Genomic DNA, 18,185 nt, shown 5'->3' on the forward strand with positions numbered 1-18,185 from the left:
GAAGAAGCCAATGAGACACATGAATGACCTCGAAGCACTTTATTGTTGATCGTGATGTCAATTGGACTATGCACGCTGGTGTCTACATATTACATCTGTTGCTAAGGTACTACAGTATATACCGAGCATCTATGCATCCGCACTGCCTCCAGCAGCTCCTTTTGCCTTATCTCTACTCCGAGTCTTAACCTGACTCTCCTCCTTCTCCTGCAACTCCTGCTTAACCCTACTCTCATACCAAGCCCTCAGCCTCTCCACCTCGTGCCACTCACCCTCACCACGCTCAACCTCCGGCCCTTTAACCTCCTCCCTCACCTTCAACTCCCCAAGCGCCCCGTTCTCAACACCCCAACCCGGTTTCCCCCACCTCCAAACACACCACGCGCTCTCATCTGCACTCACAAGCGCTGGATGCCGATTCAACGACTTCACCGCAAACGCCCTTAGCAACACCACATCTCCCACGCCTGCTTCCGGCAGCGCCTCCTGGTACGCACGGAAGCACTGGACCGTTGTTGTCGCGGGCCAGGAGCTTACATCTGTGATATGCAAAGTCGTGTTCCAGTGCTTAGGCCCTTTTTTCGCTTTTTCATTTGCGGTTGTGGCGGAGGTGACGAGGGCGAGGATGTCTGGGTTTGCGGACGAGTGGAATTGGGAGGAGCGGTTAAGGAAATAGGGGAGGTCTTTGAGAGGGGTGTAGTAGGAGAGAGGGGTTGAGAGGCCGATTGACGGAGATTCCTGTGTGGCTTCGGAGGGGTCGGGTTTTGAGGTGGGTTGTCCAACTAGTGTGGGGGATAAGGAGGTTGACGTCGTGTCTGTGGTTGGTTTGTTGTGGCCGGGCGTGGTTTTAGTGTTGGGAGACTTTTTAGCGCTGGTTGATGCGGATGTACCGTCCATGTCAGTGTCCTGCTGGGAGGAGTGGAGATTGGCGGATGTCGCCTGGGTGGGTTGGGGAGTCAATAACGAGTCCTGTCCTGCGGGCGCAGCGACAAGGCTTGACTGAGCTTCATTGGTAGTTTGCTGAGTTGCATCCGGAGTCATGAGCCTTTGCCTTTGTAAAGCTGCTTGTGAGTTGAGCGTAGAACTGCGCATGGACTCTTCAGCCTTAACTGCAGATGTTTGTGACAGGTCTTCACTTTCACCCCGTTGTGACTTCTCTCCAGGCTTTGGATCCGCCTCACTAATCTCTTCGCTTTCCTGACGCTCAGAAACGTTGTACACATTCCTTCTTGTTCTCCGCACATTGCGAGGACTTTGAGTGACCGGCTCGGCAGGTCCTTTTGAACGCAGCCGCCTACTAGGACTGCCAGATTCGGACGTTGCAGCTTGACTGCTTTGAGTCTCGACAACTGCCTTTAGCGTAGGCTTCTTTCGTCCCGTCTTGGCCTTGGACTTTGTTTTTGACTCTAGATCAGTGCCCGAGAGATATTCGGTAACCACATCATCTTCTCTGCTAGGAGCATCGCGTTTAGTGGGACTGCCAAACTCCGATCTCTGTGCCTCAGTCAAGTCTTCTAATGTGCGTGCAGGCGACGCGGAATATTCAGTGTGAGTGTTCCGCTCAGCCCAGTCTTTGACAAGAACATCATTCATATGTTCACTCTCGGATGCATTCTGATCGTGTGACAACTCAAACTTGGGAGATGATAAGCCATCCGTCTCTTTCCGAGAGCGAGCTGCAGCGAATTCTTGTTTTAAGCTTCTTTGCAAAGATTTTCGTGGGCTCTCGCGGACAGTGGTAGAAATATGAGCCGTGATATTCTTCTCTGGAGACAAAAATTCTGATTTGGTTTTAATGCTGTTTGGCGAAGCCTGTGTAGCTCCCTGGTATGGAGATTTTGCCGAACGCGCGCGTGTCCGGGGAGGAGAGATGACTGAGCGAGCGATGGAACTCACAGAACCCCGGGACCGTGTCGAGCGCGTGGTACGAATGGAGGCAGGCGCCTCATCCTTCACCGACGGAGTTTGAGCTTTGGCCTTGGATCTTGTGTTCTTAGCCGGCACAGTAAGAGGCGTATCCACAGTCTGCATTTCACCCATGTCCTGATTCTGTTCGGCTTCAATCATAGACAGCTCGTTGGTAGACATACCAGGAACCTCAGATACCATCGAAGCCTTGGAGTGGTCAGTTTGTGAATCGAAATGGTCTTCTGTCCATTGATCTTCCATAACCGAACCTTGCTCTGTTTGGGTATATTGTTCATCCTGAAACTCTTGTGACATATGGTCCATTGGAAAAGCGTCCTGCAAGTATTCGTCGGTAGCTTCTATAGAAGCTTCGTATGAATGATCCATGGAGAAGGACTGCTCCATCGGGTTGACATCTTCACTGGGCTCCGTTTCCTGGGATGGCGTGTGAGTGGCAGCTGGCTCATCTGGGGCTTCGGAATGAATGGAGGTTTCGGTTGTGGGATCCTGGTTTACGAACTCACTGTGACTTTTGAGGGTTGTGGGTGAAGGCTGGTCTTGATCCTGGGGAGAAGTCTTTGGACTTTGATGTTCAATGGGTGAGCCGTGTTCATTAGGCGAAGTTTGCTGATTGTCTTTTGGTTCTTCAACAGCTCCACCTTCAGAACCTACAGCTGGGCTAACAACTGCGTCATTCTCAGTCTCCTGGCCAATGTGATGAGCGGTGTCCTGGTCGGGTTCCTTAGCACTAGAACTTCCATCCTCGCTTGAAGAAAGCATCGTTACGTCGGGATCTTGAGCTTCTTCAACAGTGTTCTGTGCTTCTGTCGCAGGTACCTCTTCAGCATTTTCGCTAGCTTTCTGGGCACCTCCTGTATTCCGAGATGCTGAAGGGGCACCCGTATCAGAAGTGTCAAATGAAGTGTCTGCGATCGTAGTCGAACCTAATGCCTCCGGCACATCCTTGACTTCCTCGTCCGGTCGGGTTTCAGGCGGTGGCGACGAGAGCTCCATAGGGCGCGAAAATCCAGCACCATCCATACCGAAAGTGAAGCGCAAAGGTGCAAAGGCTGACTCATGATTCGGGTGAAATGCGGATATGTTGGAGGAACCAATCGAGCTAAAGAAAGATGTCTCGCCGATGTAGCTTGCTTCGCTTGGTGGTTTCTCCTCTTCTTCACCCTCGGCTTCCGGTTCCACAGTCTGCTCATTGGCGATTAGTTGATCAAAGTAAGAGGTGGCGGTGTTTTCGCGTTCGCCAGGAAACGGTGACGGTATCGGGAGATTGGCCGAGTCCAGGGGCCGAAGAGTTGGGCTTCCAGGCTCCCTACCGATTGGGGTCAAGAGAGCAGCAGACGCAGTGTTTTGGGTGTCGATTTGAATAGTGGTCAAAGTAGGAGGAGGCATCGCAATTCTTGGAGGATTGATAAGTAGTGCTGGTGATGATTCAGCATTTTGACCGTCTGCCTCGGGGACGGACATGGATGTTGTGGCTTGGTGTGATGCAACAACCTGTACACGGTCTTCATGTGTGTCGTTTTCTGCCCGCGCTTCTGCGGCCGCATCTTCATCGCTGCCTGTAGTTTCACGCTCCACACGATGAACCTCATCAACGCCGGGCTCGTTTGTGCTTGTACTGCCCCCCTCAGTCTCTCCTTGCGCAGGATATTCTTCCTCTGTGTTGACTTCAGTGTCTACCTCGGTATCGCCACCAAAAGCGTACTGGGCATCTGATGACAGATGCTCATCTGGAGCCGAGTAGAGCACACTGTAGTTAGACCCGCGAATTACGCTCTCATCTGCATCTTGCTCATCCGGTTGCGAGATGGCCTCCTCTGCCGAAACCGGTGCTTCTGTTTGTTTGGTACCTTGAGCACACAGTGGCTTGGCTGATTTGGATACCGTGGCGGATTTTGAGGGCGAGGTAGGCGTTTGAGGGAGCTGTTCTGGGCGGCTGGGCGATGCCTCAAGCCACTCCATTTCCTCGTCCATGGCCACATCCTCCTTCTCTGGCGAGGGTGTCCTCGTACTATATGTCCATGCTTTCCAGTCTCGATACGATTTCCTCCGTCGCTTTTTGTCGTGGCCTTCGCCTGTCTCGTCGGCCAGGGGATCGTAGGGCGGTTCGAAGAAGGGCCCGTCAGACAGGCGCGCACGCTTCAAGAAGGCAGGGGACGAATATTGTAGCGCTGGGCTTGCAGCGGCTCGGTATTGTCGGCGGAGTGGTGATGCAGGGGCTGGAGTGGGCGGCGCATCAACGAGCTCGATATTGGCGGTCTCTTCTCCGTTTCGGTAGATGCGAATGACGACTGTTTGAACGTATTCCAGCTCCCAATCAATACTCTTTCCGGGCGTGCTGATGGCGCCCTCAGTGACAAATTGCGCGCCTCGCAGGCTCAAGACGACCTCATCGCCGATTCCTACGCCTGTTGTCGCAATGGCCTTTGCACTTGCGCCCGAAAAGCGAGCCCTGACCTGACCGTTCCTTCGCCTAAGCCGGAGATCTGGCTCCGCGAGCAGGAGGGCTAGCTGGCGTGCCGACGACGAGTACGGCCATATCAGTGTGACGATGGCCCGGAAATGCTGCGATTCTACCGAGGGCAGTTCCGGGCTGAGTTGCGCAATGGGTGTCTGCTCCATGGCGCAGATGAAGAGGCGCGGTTTGTTGTTATGAAAAAGACATTACGTTACAGGGTCGCAGGTGTAACAGTGAGCAGGCCAAAGAATAAAACATGCGCCGAGTGCTGTTGTCGGTGGATTGATGTCCGAGTAACAAACGGCTACTGCCGGCGCGTCGTTCCGAAGACGCGACCTCATCTAGCACTGTCCACTTTCGACCAACCAAGCACCGCCTGTATAAAGCAAAAATAAAACAAGAGCCGGGAACACTTTGCAAGAGAGTCTAGTGCAAAGACAAAGGCTTCCTTGATTTTTGAAAACAACACTTTGTCTTTGGCGATAGCAGACTGGATGTTCTTGGGTACTTGTTGGAATATGCAAGAGAGTATCACGTGACTATCAGCTCCACTGCCCAAATGAGCAATAGGCGGTTCTGACGTGTTACACAGAACTGGGAACACAGAACTCAAGTTAATAAGTAGCTATCATAATAGTTCCACTCAGGACCCTGTAAAGCCGACTTAGATCTTTACAGCGTCTACCCAATCTCCATCCCCTAAGAACCTAAGCCGAAGTCTAAGATTCGCAAAACGTTTGGCAGATTGAAATACTCATATCTTCAGAAACTTAAAGACTCGACAGCATAGGAGCTCCCCACTCGCCAACTGTATCATGGAAGTTCAAGCACATCTTCCAAAACCGCGAACGCACCAAATAACTCACTATCATGATACCTCCTCGCATTAACCTGCAGCGTAATCGGCGCCCCCTCAAAATTCGACTTCTCCCAAAGTTCCTTGACATGCTCACACTCCTCACTCAACGGTTTATAATCTGGCGCATACTCCTCCTTCGCCTGAACCCTAATCGGCGTCGGCACAACAATACCCGGATAATCGACCAGATTGTAAAGACAAGTATATGTCCAGTAAAACGCAGAGTCGTGCGCAGAAGCCGGGCCTACAAATGCAGGCCCGATAACGATATCGACTTCCTGTTTGTTCCAACTGTCGGCAAACGCGTAGCGAAACTTGTCGCGTTCGGCGCGGAGATCGGTGACTTGAGAGGCGTCGAGCATGCCGTGTGGTTTGGCGTCTTTCCAGCCCCATTCTGTTAACTCGAGAATTGGCTCGCCTGATTTTTCGTAGAGCTCTGCTTCCTTTATGCCACCTCCAGGCCAGTACATGCGTTGGATCATTTTCCATGCTTCTGCTGCGTTATGGGGTTTGAAGTCTTTGATTTCAACGATACCGGAGTATTTTGGATTGGAGAGTCGTGATCTAGCCCATGCTATAGCGCGCTTAACTGGAGGCTGGGGCTCGATGAAGCCGTCGTTCTCGATGATACCTATTCGTAATGGCTTTTTGGTTGGGGTTTGCAAGCCTGTCCACGGCAAGGGAACTAGCTTTTGATCTTGAAGCCACGGCTTCTGGCTAATGACAGTGTTCATGAAGAGGTCTATATCCCGTAGGCTTCGACTGAACGCGCCAGTGCTGCCTATAATGTTGAGTTCAGCGGCGAAGGGTGACGCAACATAATCCTTCGCTGGAAGTGTATACGACGTAGCCTTGTATCCATAGATACCACAAAACGCCGCAGGTCCTCTGATGCTACCGCCAATGTCTGTGCCCACACCAAGAATTGATCCCTTCATGGCCATCAGTGCTGCCTCGCCACCTGATGAGCCTCCAGCGCTGAGATCAGTGTTGAATGGATTTAGAGTGCGTCCGTAATGCGATGTAGTCTCTAAGTGCATAATTCCCTGTGGCTGGTTTGTCTTGCAGTAAAATACCGCGCCCATGCTTCGTAATATGGATACCATGACACAATCCTCTTCATCGAACTGTATGCTTGCCATTGATCCACAGGAGGAGTAAGTCCCAGCAACAGGTATGTGGTCCTTAATGCTAATTGGCACTCCATGCAAAGGCCCGACCGTTCTTCTATTCTTCTCCAGATAGTCATCGAGCTCCTGAGCTCTCTTAATTGCGTCGTCCATGAACCATTGTGTCAAGCAGCATGTTAATTGATGCGCAATGATGGCTCGTTTAGAATAGGCCGTAGCCACTTGAACTGCTGTCAACCTGCGGGCAGCAATAGCTTCCGCAAGGCCTACTGCGTCGTACTTTTCTGTGATGTCGATCTCGGCAGGAGTCAAAATACCGCACTTTGCAGGTACACCAGAAACATTTTTTGGCGGATTTGAGAAGAAATTTGATGATAGCCGCAATTCTGGAGGCACTTCCTCCGCAAAGGCTTCGAGAAGGGCGGCACGCTTCTTCTCGTATTCCGGTGTACCCTGAAGCAAGGGTTTAGGTTGAAGTACTGTGAGGTTGGAAGGATGCCCGGGCATTTTTACGGACAAATAACAACGAAGAAACAATACAAGGAGTTCACACTTTCCGTACACGCGATGGGGGATCACAAGCCCCTTATGTGCAATTCGTTAAACATTCCCGGGGCTCAGCGGAAGCAAGCCGTCCATTTATTTTGCGTAACATCAAGTCATGCGGATCCAGCATTGGGCAACGTGGCGGTTCAACTCTCCAATTGCCCAGACGATATCATGATAAAGCAATTGGGGTCGAGAGCGGAATCATCCCGGTGGCCGGCTGTTCTGCGTCAAGTAGCCATGGCCCCGCCTAACCCCCGCTTCGCCCCGCATGAACCGATACCTTCATCCTTACCACTTTACAAAACGTCTACGTATCATGCCAATCACGACTCGACATTGTATCAAAGAAAAGGGATCATCTAGTACAAAGTTGGAGTAAGCTGCAGAGCGACTAGCTTGCTATCATCAGTCTTATCACTTTCGCGTGGACTTGCTGTTTTCTCAACCACACCCCGGCTAGCATGATGCCTGCTCAACCGCGTCTTTCGTCATCTGCATATCTCCGCACCTTGCTATCTCTCAACTCTCTGGAAACAACTTCCAAGTGAAAACCATGGGGGTTGGAGATCATACTGCATCTTATCACCGGCTGTAAAAGCAAATTGGCGCGATTAGGTGACTTGTCGGACCCTGCGCAACCAGTGTTCGGGTAACCCCACCCGTGTATTCTGACGTCTATATAATATACTACATGTTCCCCAGGTGCACAAAGCGTCTTGTCCCATTTGATTGAGCAATATCTTCCTCTTCAAGATGGCAGGCAGATCCGGTGATCTTGACATGAGACCTGTCCCAGGTACCGTCCATCTGGTGGACCCTATGTCACAATCCCGATTTTAACAAAGCCGCTTCGGGCTTCACCATGGACATTGTACGCATGCAAATCATGGTAGTCGTCACGCCCAAGGCCATCCAGCCACTCACAAGTGCACTCCTAAGTCTATCAAACAGATACCACTTCAGGCAAGCATCCTGCTTCACCCTCCCCATAATCAAACAGCGCATCGCCGACCTCCAAAAAAAGGACGCCGGCCACCCCGACTACACCACCTGGACCGAACCCCAAGACTTCTTCACCTGGACCTACCGCACCGCGCAATCCGAAAACCGCCCGGAGGAAATGCAACCCGACCGCATCGCCCTCCGCACAATGGGCATCCTCTTCGCAAGCCACACCACCGTAATGACAATCTACGACTCCATAATCAACATCCTGCACGCCGGCCAGCACACCATCCGCCTCCTCCGCGAGGAATCGCACCGCATCCTCCGCGAAGAAGGCGGCAACTACACCCGCCAAGGCCTCTCCCGCATGCATCGCCTCGACTCCGCCATCCGCGAAGCCCAGCGCAAATCCCCCATCGGCCTTACCCTCTCCGCCCGCAAAATCGTAGCCCGTAAGGGCGTCACAGCGCCCAATGGCGTGCATTTTCCGTACGGCACCCTGCTGTCGTGTCCCTGGATGCCGATTGCGGGTGACGAAACGATTTACGATAATGCGGGTGAATACGATGCGTTTCGGTATTCGCGGCCGATGGAAGAGTATGAGGGGTTAGGGGAGGAGGAGAAGAAGGAAGTGGATTTGTTGAGGATTAAGCAAAAGGCATTAGTTACGACGAGTTTTGAGCATTTGCAGTTTGGGCATGGGAGACATGCTTGGTAAGTTATCCCTCCCCCAATCCTTTCGAAAAGAAGTCTTGGGAAGATGGAAAAGAGGCTAATTGAAGAATACAGTCCCGGTCGCTTTTTGGCTGCGCACGAACTCAAAATCATACTCTCGTATTTGCTGCTGCATTATGACTTCAAGCCTTTGGCTGGAGGACCGAAGATTCTATGGGTTATTAGGTATCATGTCCCGCTTCCGGTGCAGATTGAGACGAGGAGGCGCAAGGCGGTGTGGACACCTGAGGATGAGTGAGAGTATAATAAAGCCAGTTGGTGTGGGTGATGTGAAAAATGCTTTGGGGGTTCGTTGTTGCGAATGAGAATGAAGATGCCTATCTCGGCCTCTGGAAACCGTCTCGATGTGAAGATTTGCAGCGTGCGAGAAGACATAGTAAATCCCAATCAGAAAAACATACGACAATAAAACCATCTATTCGAAATTTCAAGTCTCGATTTGAAGGAGATAATCTGGGTATTTACTTCATGTAGTATCTCCATTAGCCTTCTTTTCAGTACTCGGTTTCACCGTCTCCTCCTCCTCTTGTTTTGACTCTATTTCTTTGGATTCAGGTTTCGGCTCCGCAACCGTCTTACTGACTACCAGGCCAATGAGATGGGAACCCACATTGCCCGCGCCATCAATCGGGCCAAGCTTTGCATCGAAGAGTTTGGCTTCACGTAGTAAACTGTGAGAATTTGTTAGTGAACAGATACATCCGCGGTCGAGGATTCAGTTTGATTTGCTTACCGTGCTTTCCCTGCTGCAGTCTTAACAGGCGCTTCCTTGATGACTTTACCGACCTGCTCCCTGTAGCTTTCAAATACAGGGCCCATGATCATGCGAACCTGGATCTCGCTCAGGTACTTGTTGATGACCTTGTGCATAGTAACTGTGTCTTTGGTCAAACTCTCCATGCTGGGACTGACATCTTTATTGGCTTCAGCCTCGCTATCCCAGTCAACCTTTTTGAGACTGCGCATGTGCACAGTGGCACGACCGGAGAGAATATCTGTCAGCTTCTCGTGGATTTGGTTCTGCTGGTCGTGGAGTAAGCGCTTGACGTTGTCGAATTCGCCGAGAGACGACTTGTTGCTGGCAGAGGCGATGCGGCGCCGGAAACACTCGCGGATGTAGGGAAGGATGGCGATTATAAAAGACAGGGTTTGGGACGCGATGGCAAGGTGCTTGGTGTTGATGTTTTTGAGACCAGCTGAATGCATGGCTCCGGCGCCAAGAATAAGTTGGCATAGGCGTGAGTTGAAGAGCTTAATGTACTCGCAGAGCGAGGCAGCGACTTCAGAGGTCATGCTTGGCATAACGGAGACGAGGATCTCGAAGCGCTCGATTCCCCTTATAACAACAGAAGAAGACGAGGATATGGTGTACTTTTCCTCATCCACAATAGCAGGCACAGTAGTCTTGTTCTTCTCCTTAGGTTTGTCTTCAGAGCTGCCGTTGGTTTTGGCAGACGTGCCATTTGTTGTTGGTTCTTGAATCTCCCGCAGGATATTGCCAGTTTCTGCCCAGCTTGGAGGATCACTCTCCATACCCCTCAACAACCGCGCAAGAACCTCTGTGTCTTCAGCGTCAAAGTCTTTTGGTTCCCAACGATCCGAGTCCATGGCTTTCGCAAGCTCCTGCTTTTCAAAGTCTCCAAACTTGGACACGAAGTCGGTGATGTGTGTGTTCACGACGCCCTTCAATGCAGCACCGGATCTTCCAGAAACTGCCTCACACTCATCGGCAAACAGCCTGCACATGGTGAAATACCGAAGGAATCTGTCGAGTGGGAGGTTTGCAGTCGCCTCCGAGCGGACTCTCAGTAGCTTAGTGATCTGTGTCTGAGCAGCATCGACTGCCTGGCCAAGGAGGCTTGACATATCCAGAGCCTGCATGATCTCCATCTGCAAATCGGTGGAGGAGGGTGGCGGTACGCCATTGCCCATGTAATCATCAATGTTGTTTAGGTGAAAATTCCTAGGGGATAATAGACCACCTGCAGAGACAGGGGGTGTGGTGACACCACTGGTTACATCGAGCAACACCTTGACCAGAATACTGAGTCGACGCAGTGCTTCACCAATATCGGTAAAAATGTTGGCGAAGAAATCTTCTGCATCACCAGGGTCCATCGCCCGCAGGTTTCGTGCAAGAATCGAGTTCTTGTCCGCCTGGCTTTGTCCACGCCCACCTCTTGTCGATACAGATGCCATGGACCCAGTATCGTCCTCTGAGGAACTTGGCAGATGTTTCCGAATAATCATTTTCATCTCCTTTAGGATCGCTTCCCTGAAGGTTGTGCTAGCCTGATTCGTGAACTGCGCTCCACTAAGGCCGTATAAATTGGCTCGGAGGTCCGCTCGTAGCTCGTTTTCGGTCGACATATAAGCAGGAAGAGTTGTTCTAAGCTTCTGGTTGCTGCCCCGTCCTTTCTGAGAGGCGGCAACCCATCTTTCCAATGTCTCCTGGTTCGGGACACGCTTAACATGCTCACGCAGGTCTTTAAGTAAGGTATCTACAAAACGCGCCTCGAAACCTCGTCCGATCCGAAACTTGATCTCAGTCATGCTTTCAAATACGTCGTCCAGGGCTCTTAAAGGTCGTAAATCAATTAATTTCGGAGGCAGCCGTGTTTTCAGCCACGAAGTCCCCTGTGTGTCGGTGGTATCCAATGCACCAGTAACGAGTCGTTCTATCATTTCGATCCGAGTCATGGCAGTCTCCAAGTCGCCTTCAACGACGGCCTCGTCGCAATACGAAAGCCCCATGATTACAGCTTGGAGCTGGTCGACTGAGTCGGCCAGCCTTCTCAGGTTCTCTCTCCGCCTCTTCATTTCGACAACCTTCAATCCCCCTATTGCCATCTGCTCATCCAATCTCTTTAAATCTTCTCTCAGCCCTTTTATCCTAGCGACTGAGTCTGCAGCCTCGGTCTGCAGCTCGCGTAGTGATCCGAGGGCAGCGAAAAAGGACGTTGATGCCGTCGAAATGGCGGATATCAGATGCACCTCGACCGTGTCCATATACCATGATAGCTTCTCCTGTAGTATCGCGTTCGTCGCCAACGCCTTCCTGCCTGTCGGTTGTGGTACGTCCAGCGCGCCATGATCATCGCTACTTATGCTCCGCACCGGCCTCACCACCTCGGATCGCTCGCTGACAACGTCAAAGGTTCGTGGGTTCTCAATATGGAAGTTTTCGTCAAAGTAAATATTAGGTATCGTAGAAAGTGGTGTAATCGCCGGTAAGGAACGCTTTGATGCGCTCGTTCGGCGTTTCGGTTTCGGGGTGGGATCTGGGCCAAAGGGTGCTGCCGCTAGGTTTGGTGTGCCAGCTGGCGAGGGTGCTAGACTGTCAGGGCCATCGTCTTTGGTTGATGCCCTCCTCGGTTGTTGTGCAGACTCGCCAGCCTCTGCCTTTGCACGCTGAAAGGCATCATAGAGATTACCGACTTGTGCGAGATAGGGATTGAAGGCAGAGGGGTCGACGTGGGGGATGTGGGCGAGGGTCACGGGAGGTATGTCCTTGGTAGAGGGCGGTCGGTGACTGGAGGTAGCTGTAGCGGTTGTATGGGGGACCATGCCGGTCCGCATAATGGGAGGGGTCAGAAGCGTCGAGATAGCTGAGCGGGGGTTAGCTATCCGCCCATACACGGACACATGTCAGGGTGTGTCTTCACCATTGTTGCTCTGCTCTCTCACGGCGCCCATGGTGGTCTTGAAGTTGCTGTCGAGTGAACCGCCGATGGAGTGAATTGAAGATGCGGTTGAGCCACGTCGCGGCTTGTACCGCCCGCCCGTCGAATTGGGCCTGCTTGTCCAGTCATGTTGTGATGGGGGCGCAAAGGAGCCCTGAGGAGGATTGGGCGATAGGAATTCGAAGCTTTCGGTCGACTTTCGTGAGGCATCGGGAGAGGACATGGTGGCGGCGCAGGTCGGGGGTGTTCAATCGGTAGCGGCATGGGGGAATAAAGAGGACTTTATCGCATCTTGGTTGATATGTCGAGCACTGTTGGGCCTCTGCTTATCCAACATACAAGGGCAAGAAAACGGTGCAGTCGAAGCAATATGACATCGAGTCTTGGTTCAACGTCGTCGTGACTGGCCAAAGTTCCCACGCGCTCGGTGGTGACGGAGTGCATGGGCCCTGCAACTCCAACAGGGATATCGCAGCCGAAACGCGACCGGTCATATCTCCACCCGCAGCCCTACCCACATCTTATCTGACATAACGTAAGTACATAATCGATCTAGGTGGGGTTGAGACAACTCTGCAAGGACAATGCCGATCTTTGGGAAAAGGCGGTATTGCGAACCCGTTTCTTGGTAGATGAGAAGATAAGGTCAAGTTCATGATCATAATAGTCCAAGCCCTCACACAGATTACCACCAAAAGTGTCCTTTATCACCTTCCTGTATCTGATATTCTGCAGCTGTCGAAACCAAACAGTCCTAGAGTTCTATAACTTGCCAGGATCGGTGGATTTCGCTACCTAGTGTCCTCCAATTGGCATAATACCTTATTGATACACCAGGAAAGTGTTTTCTTTCTACACTGAGCGGCCTCTCCTTCATTTCCTCTCTAGAGATTTCTCGTTTTCAAAGATCCAAACCATAGCCTCGAAAGAGTTGGCAATCCTTATACCCAACTTTATATATACATGCATATGCTAAGCTATAGCCATGTGATATGCGATCACTTTATCAAAACCATGCCGCGTTCCAGTGATCAGCTTACACGCCACATAGTGTACATCCAACAAGCAAGACAAACGCTGCAGGGCATAAAATAAGGGTCTGTTACTGGCAGACTATACGATAGCAGAGCTCGAGCGAGGGATTAGCTAAGAGGCGTAGTTAGCTATCTTCGGCTATCCTCAGCTGTGCTCAGCCATCCTCAGCCATCCTCAGCTATGCTTAGCCTAGTGCTAGCACATATTGCCTTTTTGCCTGATGGCCAAGATTGCATCTCGCTGAAACCTCTTACTTTCCAATCTCTTTCGCATTTCTGTCTTTCCATCTATCGTTCATTCATTCTCAACAATAACATGTCCTGATCTTGCAGGTGCCTGTTCGCCCAGACGTACCTTTCGTGGCTAATAAGTAGAATCAAGTACGAGTCAACTAACCTTTCCCCACCATTCATACATCTCAAGCAACGGCACGCCTTCTTGTTATGCAATTTGTTGATGCCAATCATGTCTGTGGCCCTGGGGAAAGTGTCATTGTTGAAACCTGAGATACACCTCGCTCAAGCAGTCTCCGAGTTCGAGGCCGACCTCTCGACCGAGAAAAAAGCCACATTCCGCACACTTAAGTCGCAATCACATTCAAGCACACCTGACCCAAGCGATGTCATGCGACTAACAGCCGAGATGGACCGCTCTATATCGACTAAATACGGCAGTCGATGTTTTGGGCCTCGCTTTACCAACTTTCTTCAGGTTGTCCAGTAGTTTGTTGTGGTTGGAGATGTTCTGGTTGGAGGGTCGCAAAACTTGATAGCATGTGGTGTGGTCGCTGGTGCGCATGTCTTTACTGGTCAGTATCATCATCAGCTTTCATCGCCAGCGTGCGCTAATGCATCACAGTCGATCATAAGCCTGTCATCCTATATTGACAAATTATCCTCGCTATTCATGGCCATTGGTCGCGCTGCGCCGCGTTACCAAGCAATGGCCCTCCTGTATCCTCGGTTTAAGAAACTCCAATCGTACCTTGCGGAGCACTTTATCTTGGTAGTCAAGCTGTGTCATTACCTTTTTAAGTATGAACAAAAATCTACCGTCCGGCAGTTAGCGTTTTCACTATGGAAATGTTCAAATCTGGCACGCTCCAGCGGAGAAAGGAAACCAAAGTGCGAGTACTTAACTTCTGTTCCAAATACGACCACGAAACAGCATGGAAACAGATCAGAAAACTTGGTAACTCATCGTTCCACACGCAAAGCGCAGAGTATGAAGAATGGAAAACTAGCTTGCTTCCTGGAACACTGATTTACACAGGCAAGGTAAATCTGTATTACTGGCCAACATTGTGGACGATCTCAATCTCTCCACTGGAAAGGGTCGGTCTGCTGTAGTATATTTTTTCTGCAAATACGACGTCTCGGAAAGCTTGCAGTCACAGACAATTATCGGCTCACTGGTACGACAGCTGTTGTCTACCATCCCGGACCTTAGTGTACTCGCGAAGCACTACGAAGAAATTCAGAACAGAGAAGCTAGTATTGGAGAGCTATTTCAAGTTTTGTTCTAAGGGTTTACTTCGCATCAGAATGTGTATCTCATCATTCACGGCCTGGACGAATGCAAATCGGCGCAGAAGGAGGAATTGATCCAAGCAATTGGGGAGGTTCAAGATACACTGAAAGTCTGGATTTGTTTTTCATTCCGAGAAGAGGCAAATAACGGTCTATAACCAATTACAAGAAAACTCTGCGCTATACGTGTTGTCTCGTTACCAGATGACAATTCGGATATTGAGGCCTTTATTGAAACGGAATTAGAGTGCCAACTTAGCCAAGGAACAATGACGATCAGTGAAACGACCTTGATACTGGAAATCTAGGATGTTCTTCTCAAAGGCTCTCAAGGAATGTTTCTCTGGGTAGCTCTTCAGATACAAACTTTGTGCAGAATGAAGACCGATTATGCCATGCGGGAAGCACTAGCAAACTTACCTAGAGACCTTTCAGAGACGTTCTCGAGGATTCTACACGATTCAGGACGCTCAGATCCATCACTTCAAGCAAAGCTCCTGCAACTTGTCCTTGCAGCTCGTCGGCCATTAACAACAATTGAACTGTGCGAGGCTTTAAGCGTTATTCCTGGTGATGCTACTTGTGATCCCTCTAAGCTCTTGCACGATGTTTAATCGGCACTGGCTTGCTGTGGATGTCTTCTCGCTGTGGATGAGGAAGAGTTTACAGTCCGAATTGTTCATCACAGCGTCAACCAGTACATTCTCGATGGATTTGATGATATGACGCCCGCAAAATTTGCACTTAAAGATGCGAAAAGAACTGACAAACATTGTTGTTACATATCTCAACTATGGCGTCTTCGGGACTGAGGCATCGAAAACAAAGGTCGTCCCAATTATGACACAATCCGCTCCATCCACGATTTTACAATCCGACATGAACTCTCCCAGCAGTACACGCCACCTAGCTATGAAATTTCTCAAATCAAGGCGGCAGCCTGTATTTGATATGAGCAAAATGATTGCAGAGGCGCATACTTCGTTTCACTCCGAGGATTGCAGAGGCGCGTACTTCGTTTCACTCCGAGAACAGTAACTCGTTCAGCTTTTACGAATATGCAAACAGGCACTGGCTTAAGCATTTAAGCCATGTGTCGGGACAGGATGCTGCCATGTTCCGGCTTTCTTCAAAGTTGATTCATAGCCGGGAATCTGCGCTCAAAATCGCGAAAGATGATCAATGGGTAACTATTTATAATGACCACTAGCGAAAATGAGAATGATAAGGGTGTCGATGAATCCACGGCACTCATGTGGGCCGTAAAACGTAGACAGATGGACACTACTGAGATATTGATCAACACTAGAAAAGCTGATGTCAATGCTAAGGATACATAGACTTAGTTGAAATGATTCTTCACCTTGGAGCTGATTCTGACGCGAGAGATCAATTAGGACGTACAGCTCTCATATGGGCAGCAGGATCTGGATGGAGGGATACAGTAGAAGTGCTACTTGACATTGGCAAAGCTGATGTTAATGCAGGTGATTATAGGGGGTGTACAGCTCTTATGTATGCAGCAGAATTTGGAAGGAGGGATACAGTAGAAGTGCTGCTTGACACTGGCATCGCTAACATCAATCATGGAGATAACCAGGAAAGAACAGTTTTGATAGATGCGGTGACAGGCGAGGACGAGGAAATAGTCAAGTTGCTGCTTAGTACTGGGAAGGTTGAAATCTATGTGGAGGGCCAGTGTTGGACAGCGTTAGAGCAGGCGAAATGTTATGGTCTGACGACCATAGCCAACTTGTTAGAGTCATATAGTGCGTCTTCCCAGTAAATTGTAAATTTTCGACACTATTGTTTTAGCCTATCATCAGAGAAAGACATATATTGTGTGAGAGATGTGCCTGCCTATGGAGCTCTACTACACTCAACCCTTGATCGAGGAAAACCTGTAAAAGGTAGTTGTGACCTAGATGTGTCTCTGTTGCCCTGACAGCATAGTGTTCTATAGTTGATCATCTTCAGTTCATGTATTAGGCAAAAGTATTGAATATATTTTATCTGCTTGAAACATCATCTCAATTTACGAGAACATAATTGCTAACACTTAGGATAAATAGCTCTGTACAGTATTGCAGCCATTCCTTGAATCCGCATGTCTTGCACGCTGTATGTACATTACTATGCTGTCTCCCGAGAAAACAATATTTATTAACTCCATGTTCTTATCATATACAGGTTTCTCACAACACGATGCAGAAGCTGCAGTCTTTGTCGCTCATGCTCGCTGCTGACATGTTGCGGGGTATCTTCAAAGAATACACCATGTGTCCCACAACCAGATCCTTGCAACCTCCGACCAACGTCTCGATTTCGTCCATCATATCCTTTGACTCACCAGCATGCGCAGCCATCAACCTCTTCTCTGCCTCCAACAACCTCGCCCAGCTCTCTTCCACCATCTTCACGCACCGGTCAACAGCACTCTGCGCACTGCACCCTTCGTTCCACACCATGACTGGGATCGCGGAATCGATATCACCGTCGTCGATCTCTTTCCTGAGACTTACAATGTCGTTCCAAAGGAAGTCGCTGATGGCGACCTCGCGCGTTATGGAAACCATGGCTTCGTGGTCCCAGACTGATTGAGGGAGAGTCAGACCATACGCCCATTGCATCACCGCAACACAAGGGTTCGTTCCGACCGTCCTCAACCGGCGTGCATCACCGAACACCAACTTTGTGATTTTATGGTACCCTTCAAAACAATTAAATTTTTGTTAGAAATCACTCCTAAAGCGCCTAATAAGGCAACTCACAACTCATATCGGGCCCAGCCCTCCCTCTGACAGAGAGATGGCGGTGCCAGGTACCCCAGGGCAGACACTTCGACCTCCAGAAGTGACACACACGCGCCCTGAGGACCCAAATACCCCTAGCCTAGCTAACCTACGCACTACAAAAAGACACAGGCAAGCCGAAGCAGCGCCTATACCTATATCGTTCGGTGGTAGTGCTAACAAGAGACAACTGGTGACGGGCGCGGTTACGGAGAAGATCACGGCAGCCCAAGAGGCCGCCAAAACTAGACACAGCATCATCACAGCTATCGCGAACGCGATTGATCATTGCCTAGAGAACTTCACTAGCATAGCGGAGCGCCTGGTCGCACAAGAACTACAGCAACGTGTGGTGTATGCCCTAACCAACTCTATCCACCACCCATCCACGACCACCCCCCAGCCTGTGAGCGACGCTGGGCCTAAGCCTACACGAACATATGCGGAAGTCGCAAAACCCCCCAACAGCCACTCTATGCAGGAAAGGGGCGCCGCTATAACTAAGACGGCAGCAACCCCACCGAAACGGCATAACCCTGAATAA

General features: G+C 50.3%; 8 protein-coding genes across 8 annotated transcripts in view; 4 read left to right on the forward strand and 4 right to left on the reverse strand.

Annotated features, from left to right (window-relative positions):
* Window positions 1-129: 129 nt before the first annotated feature.
* COCSADRAFT_135999 (uncharacterized protein) lies at window positions 130-4,655 on the reverse strand (the record flags this gene model as incomplete). The annotated part of the gene is made up of 3 exons (XM_007698748.1): window positions 2,107-4,655; window positions 1,897-2,049; window positions 130-1,824 (listed from the first exon to the last, which is right to left on the reverse strand). The coding sequence occupies exons 1-3, from the start codon at window positions 4,546-4,548 to the stop codon at window positions 130-132; spliced, it is 4,290 nt and encodes a 1,429-aa protein (XP_007696938.1). The 5' UTR covers window positions 4,549-4,655.
* A 323-nt stretch (window positions 4,656-4,978) lies between these two features.
* COCSADRAFT_34082 (uncharacterized protein) lies at window positions 4,979-7,095 on the reverse strand. The gene has a single exon (XM_007698346.1). It carries the CDS (start codon window positions 6,878-6,880, stop codon window positions 5,198-5,200), a length of 1,683 nt encoding a protein of 560 aa, XP_007696536.1. The 5' UTR covers window positions 6,881-7,095; the 3' UTR covers window positions 4,979-5,197.
* Window positions 7,096-7,736: 641 nt separating this feature from the next.
* On the forward strand, window positions 7,737-8,840 carry COCSADRAFT_82007 (uncharacterized protein; the record flags this gene model as incomplete). Its single annotated transcript, XM_007698749.1, has 2 exons — window positions 7,737-8,581; window positions 8,657-8,840. Coding segments are annotated over 2 exons (1,029 nt in total), but the record flags the coding sequence as incomplete, so codon positions are not given.
* A 187-nt stretch (window positions 8,841-9,027) lies between these two features.
* Window positions 9,028-12,708, reverse strand: COCSADRAFT_287568 (uncharacterized protein). Its single transcript, XM_007698750.1, has 3 exons — window positions 12,268-12,708; window positions 9,336-12,210; window positions 9,028-9,273 (listed from the first exon to the last, which is right to left on the reverse strand). Exons 1-3 carry the CDS (start codon window positions 12,506-12,508, stop codon window positions 9,069-9,071), a joined length of 3,321 nt encoding a protein of 1,106 aa, XP_007696940.1. The 5' UTR covers window positions 12,509-12,708; the 3' UTR covers window positions 9,028-9,068.
* Window positions 12,709-13,785: 1,077 nt separating this feature from the next.
* COCSADRAFT_168458 (uncharacterized protein) lies at window positions 13,786-14,043 on the forward strand (the record flags this gene model as incomplete). Its single annotated transcript, XM_007698751.1, has 1 exon — window positions 13,786-14,043. One exon carries the CDS (start codon window positions 13,786-13,788, stop codon window positions 14,041-14,043), a length of 258 nt encoding a protein of 85 aa, XP_007696941.1.
* A 353-nt stretch (window positions 14,044-14,396) lies between these two features.
* On the forward strand, window positions 14,397-14,845 carry COCSADRAFT_157644 (uncharacterized protein; the record flags this gene model as incomplete). Its single annotated transcript, XM_007698752.1, has 2 exons — window positions 14,397-14,542; window positions 14,593-14,845. 2 exons carry the CDS (start codon window positions 14,397-14,399, stop codon window positions 14,843-14,845), a joined length of 399 nt encoding a protein of 132 aa, XP_007696942.1.
* A 1,334-nt stretch (window positions 14,846-16,179) lies between these two features.
* On the forward strand, window positions 16,180-16,635 carry COCSADRAFT_83272 (uncharacterized protein; the record flags this gene model as incomplete). The annotated part of the gene is made up of 1 exon (XM_007698753.1): window positions 16,180-16,635. A coding segment is annotated over one exon (456 nt), but the record flags the coding sequence as incomplete, so codon positions are not given.
* A 409-nt stretch (window positions 16,636-17,044) lies between these two features.
* The window catches only part of COCSADRAFT_83129 (uncharacterized protein), a gene marked incomplete at both ends in the record, with an annotated part of 6,957 nt that continues 5,816 nt past the window's right edge, over window positions 17,045-18,185 (reverse strand). Inside the window, one exon of the mRNA XM_007698754.1 lies at window positions 17,045-17,510. Within this exon, the coding sequence (XP_007696944.1) occupies window positions 17,045-17,510 (466 nt within the window). The remainder of the gene's footprint in view (window positions 17,511-18,185) is intronic.

This window comes from Bipolaris sorokiniana (genome assembly GCF_000338995.1).
Source record: "Bipolaris sorokiniana ND90Pr unplaced genomic scaffold COCSAscaffold_3, whole genome shotgun sequence".
Lineage (NCBI taxonomy): Eukaryota > Fungi > Ascomycota > Dothideomycetes > Pleosporales > Pleosporaceae > Bipolaris > Bipolaris sorokiniana.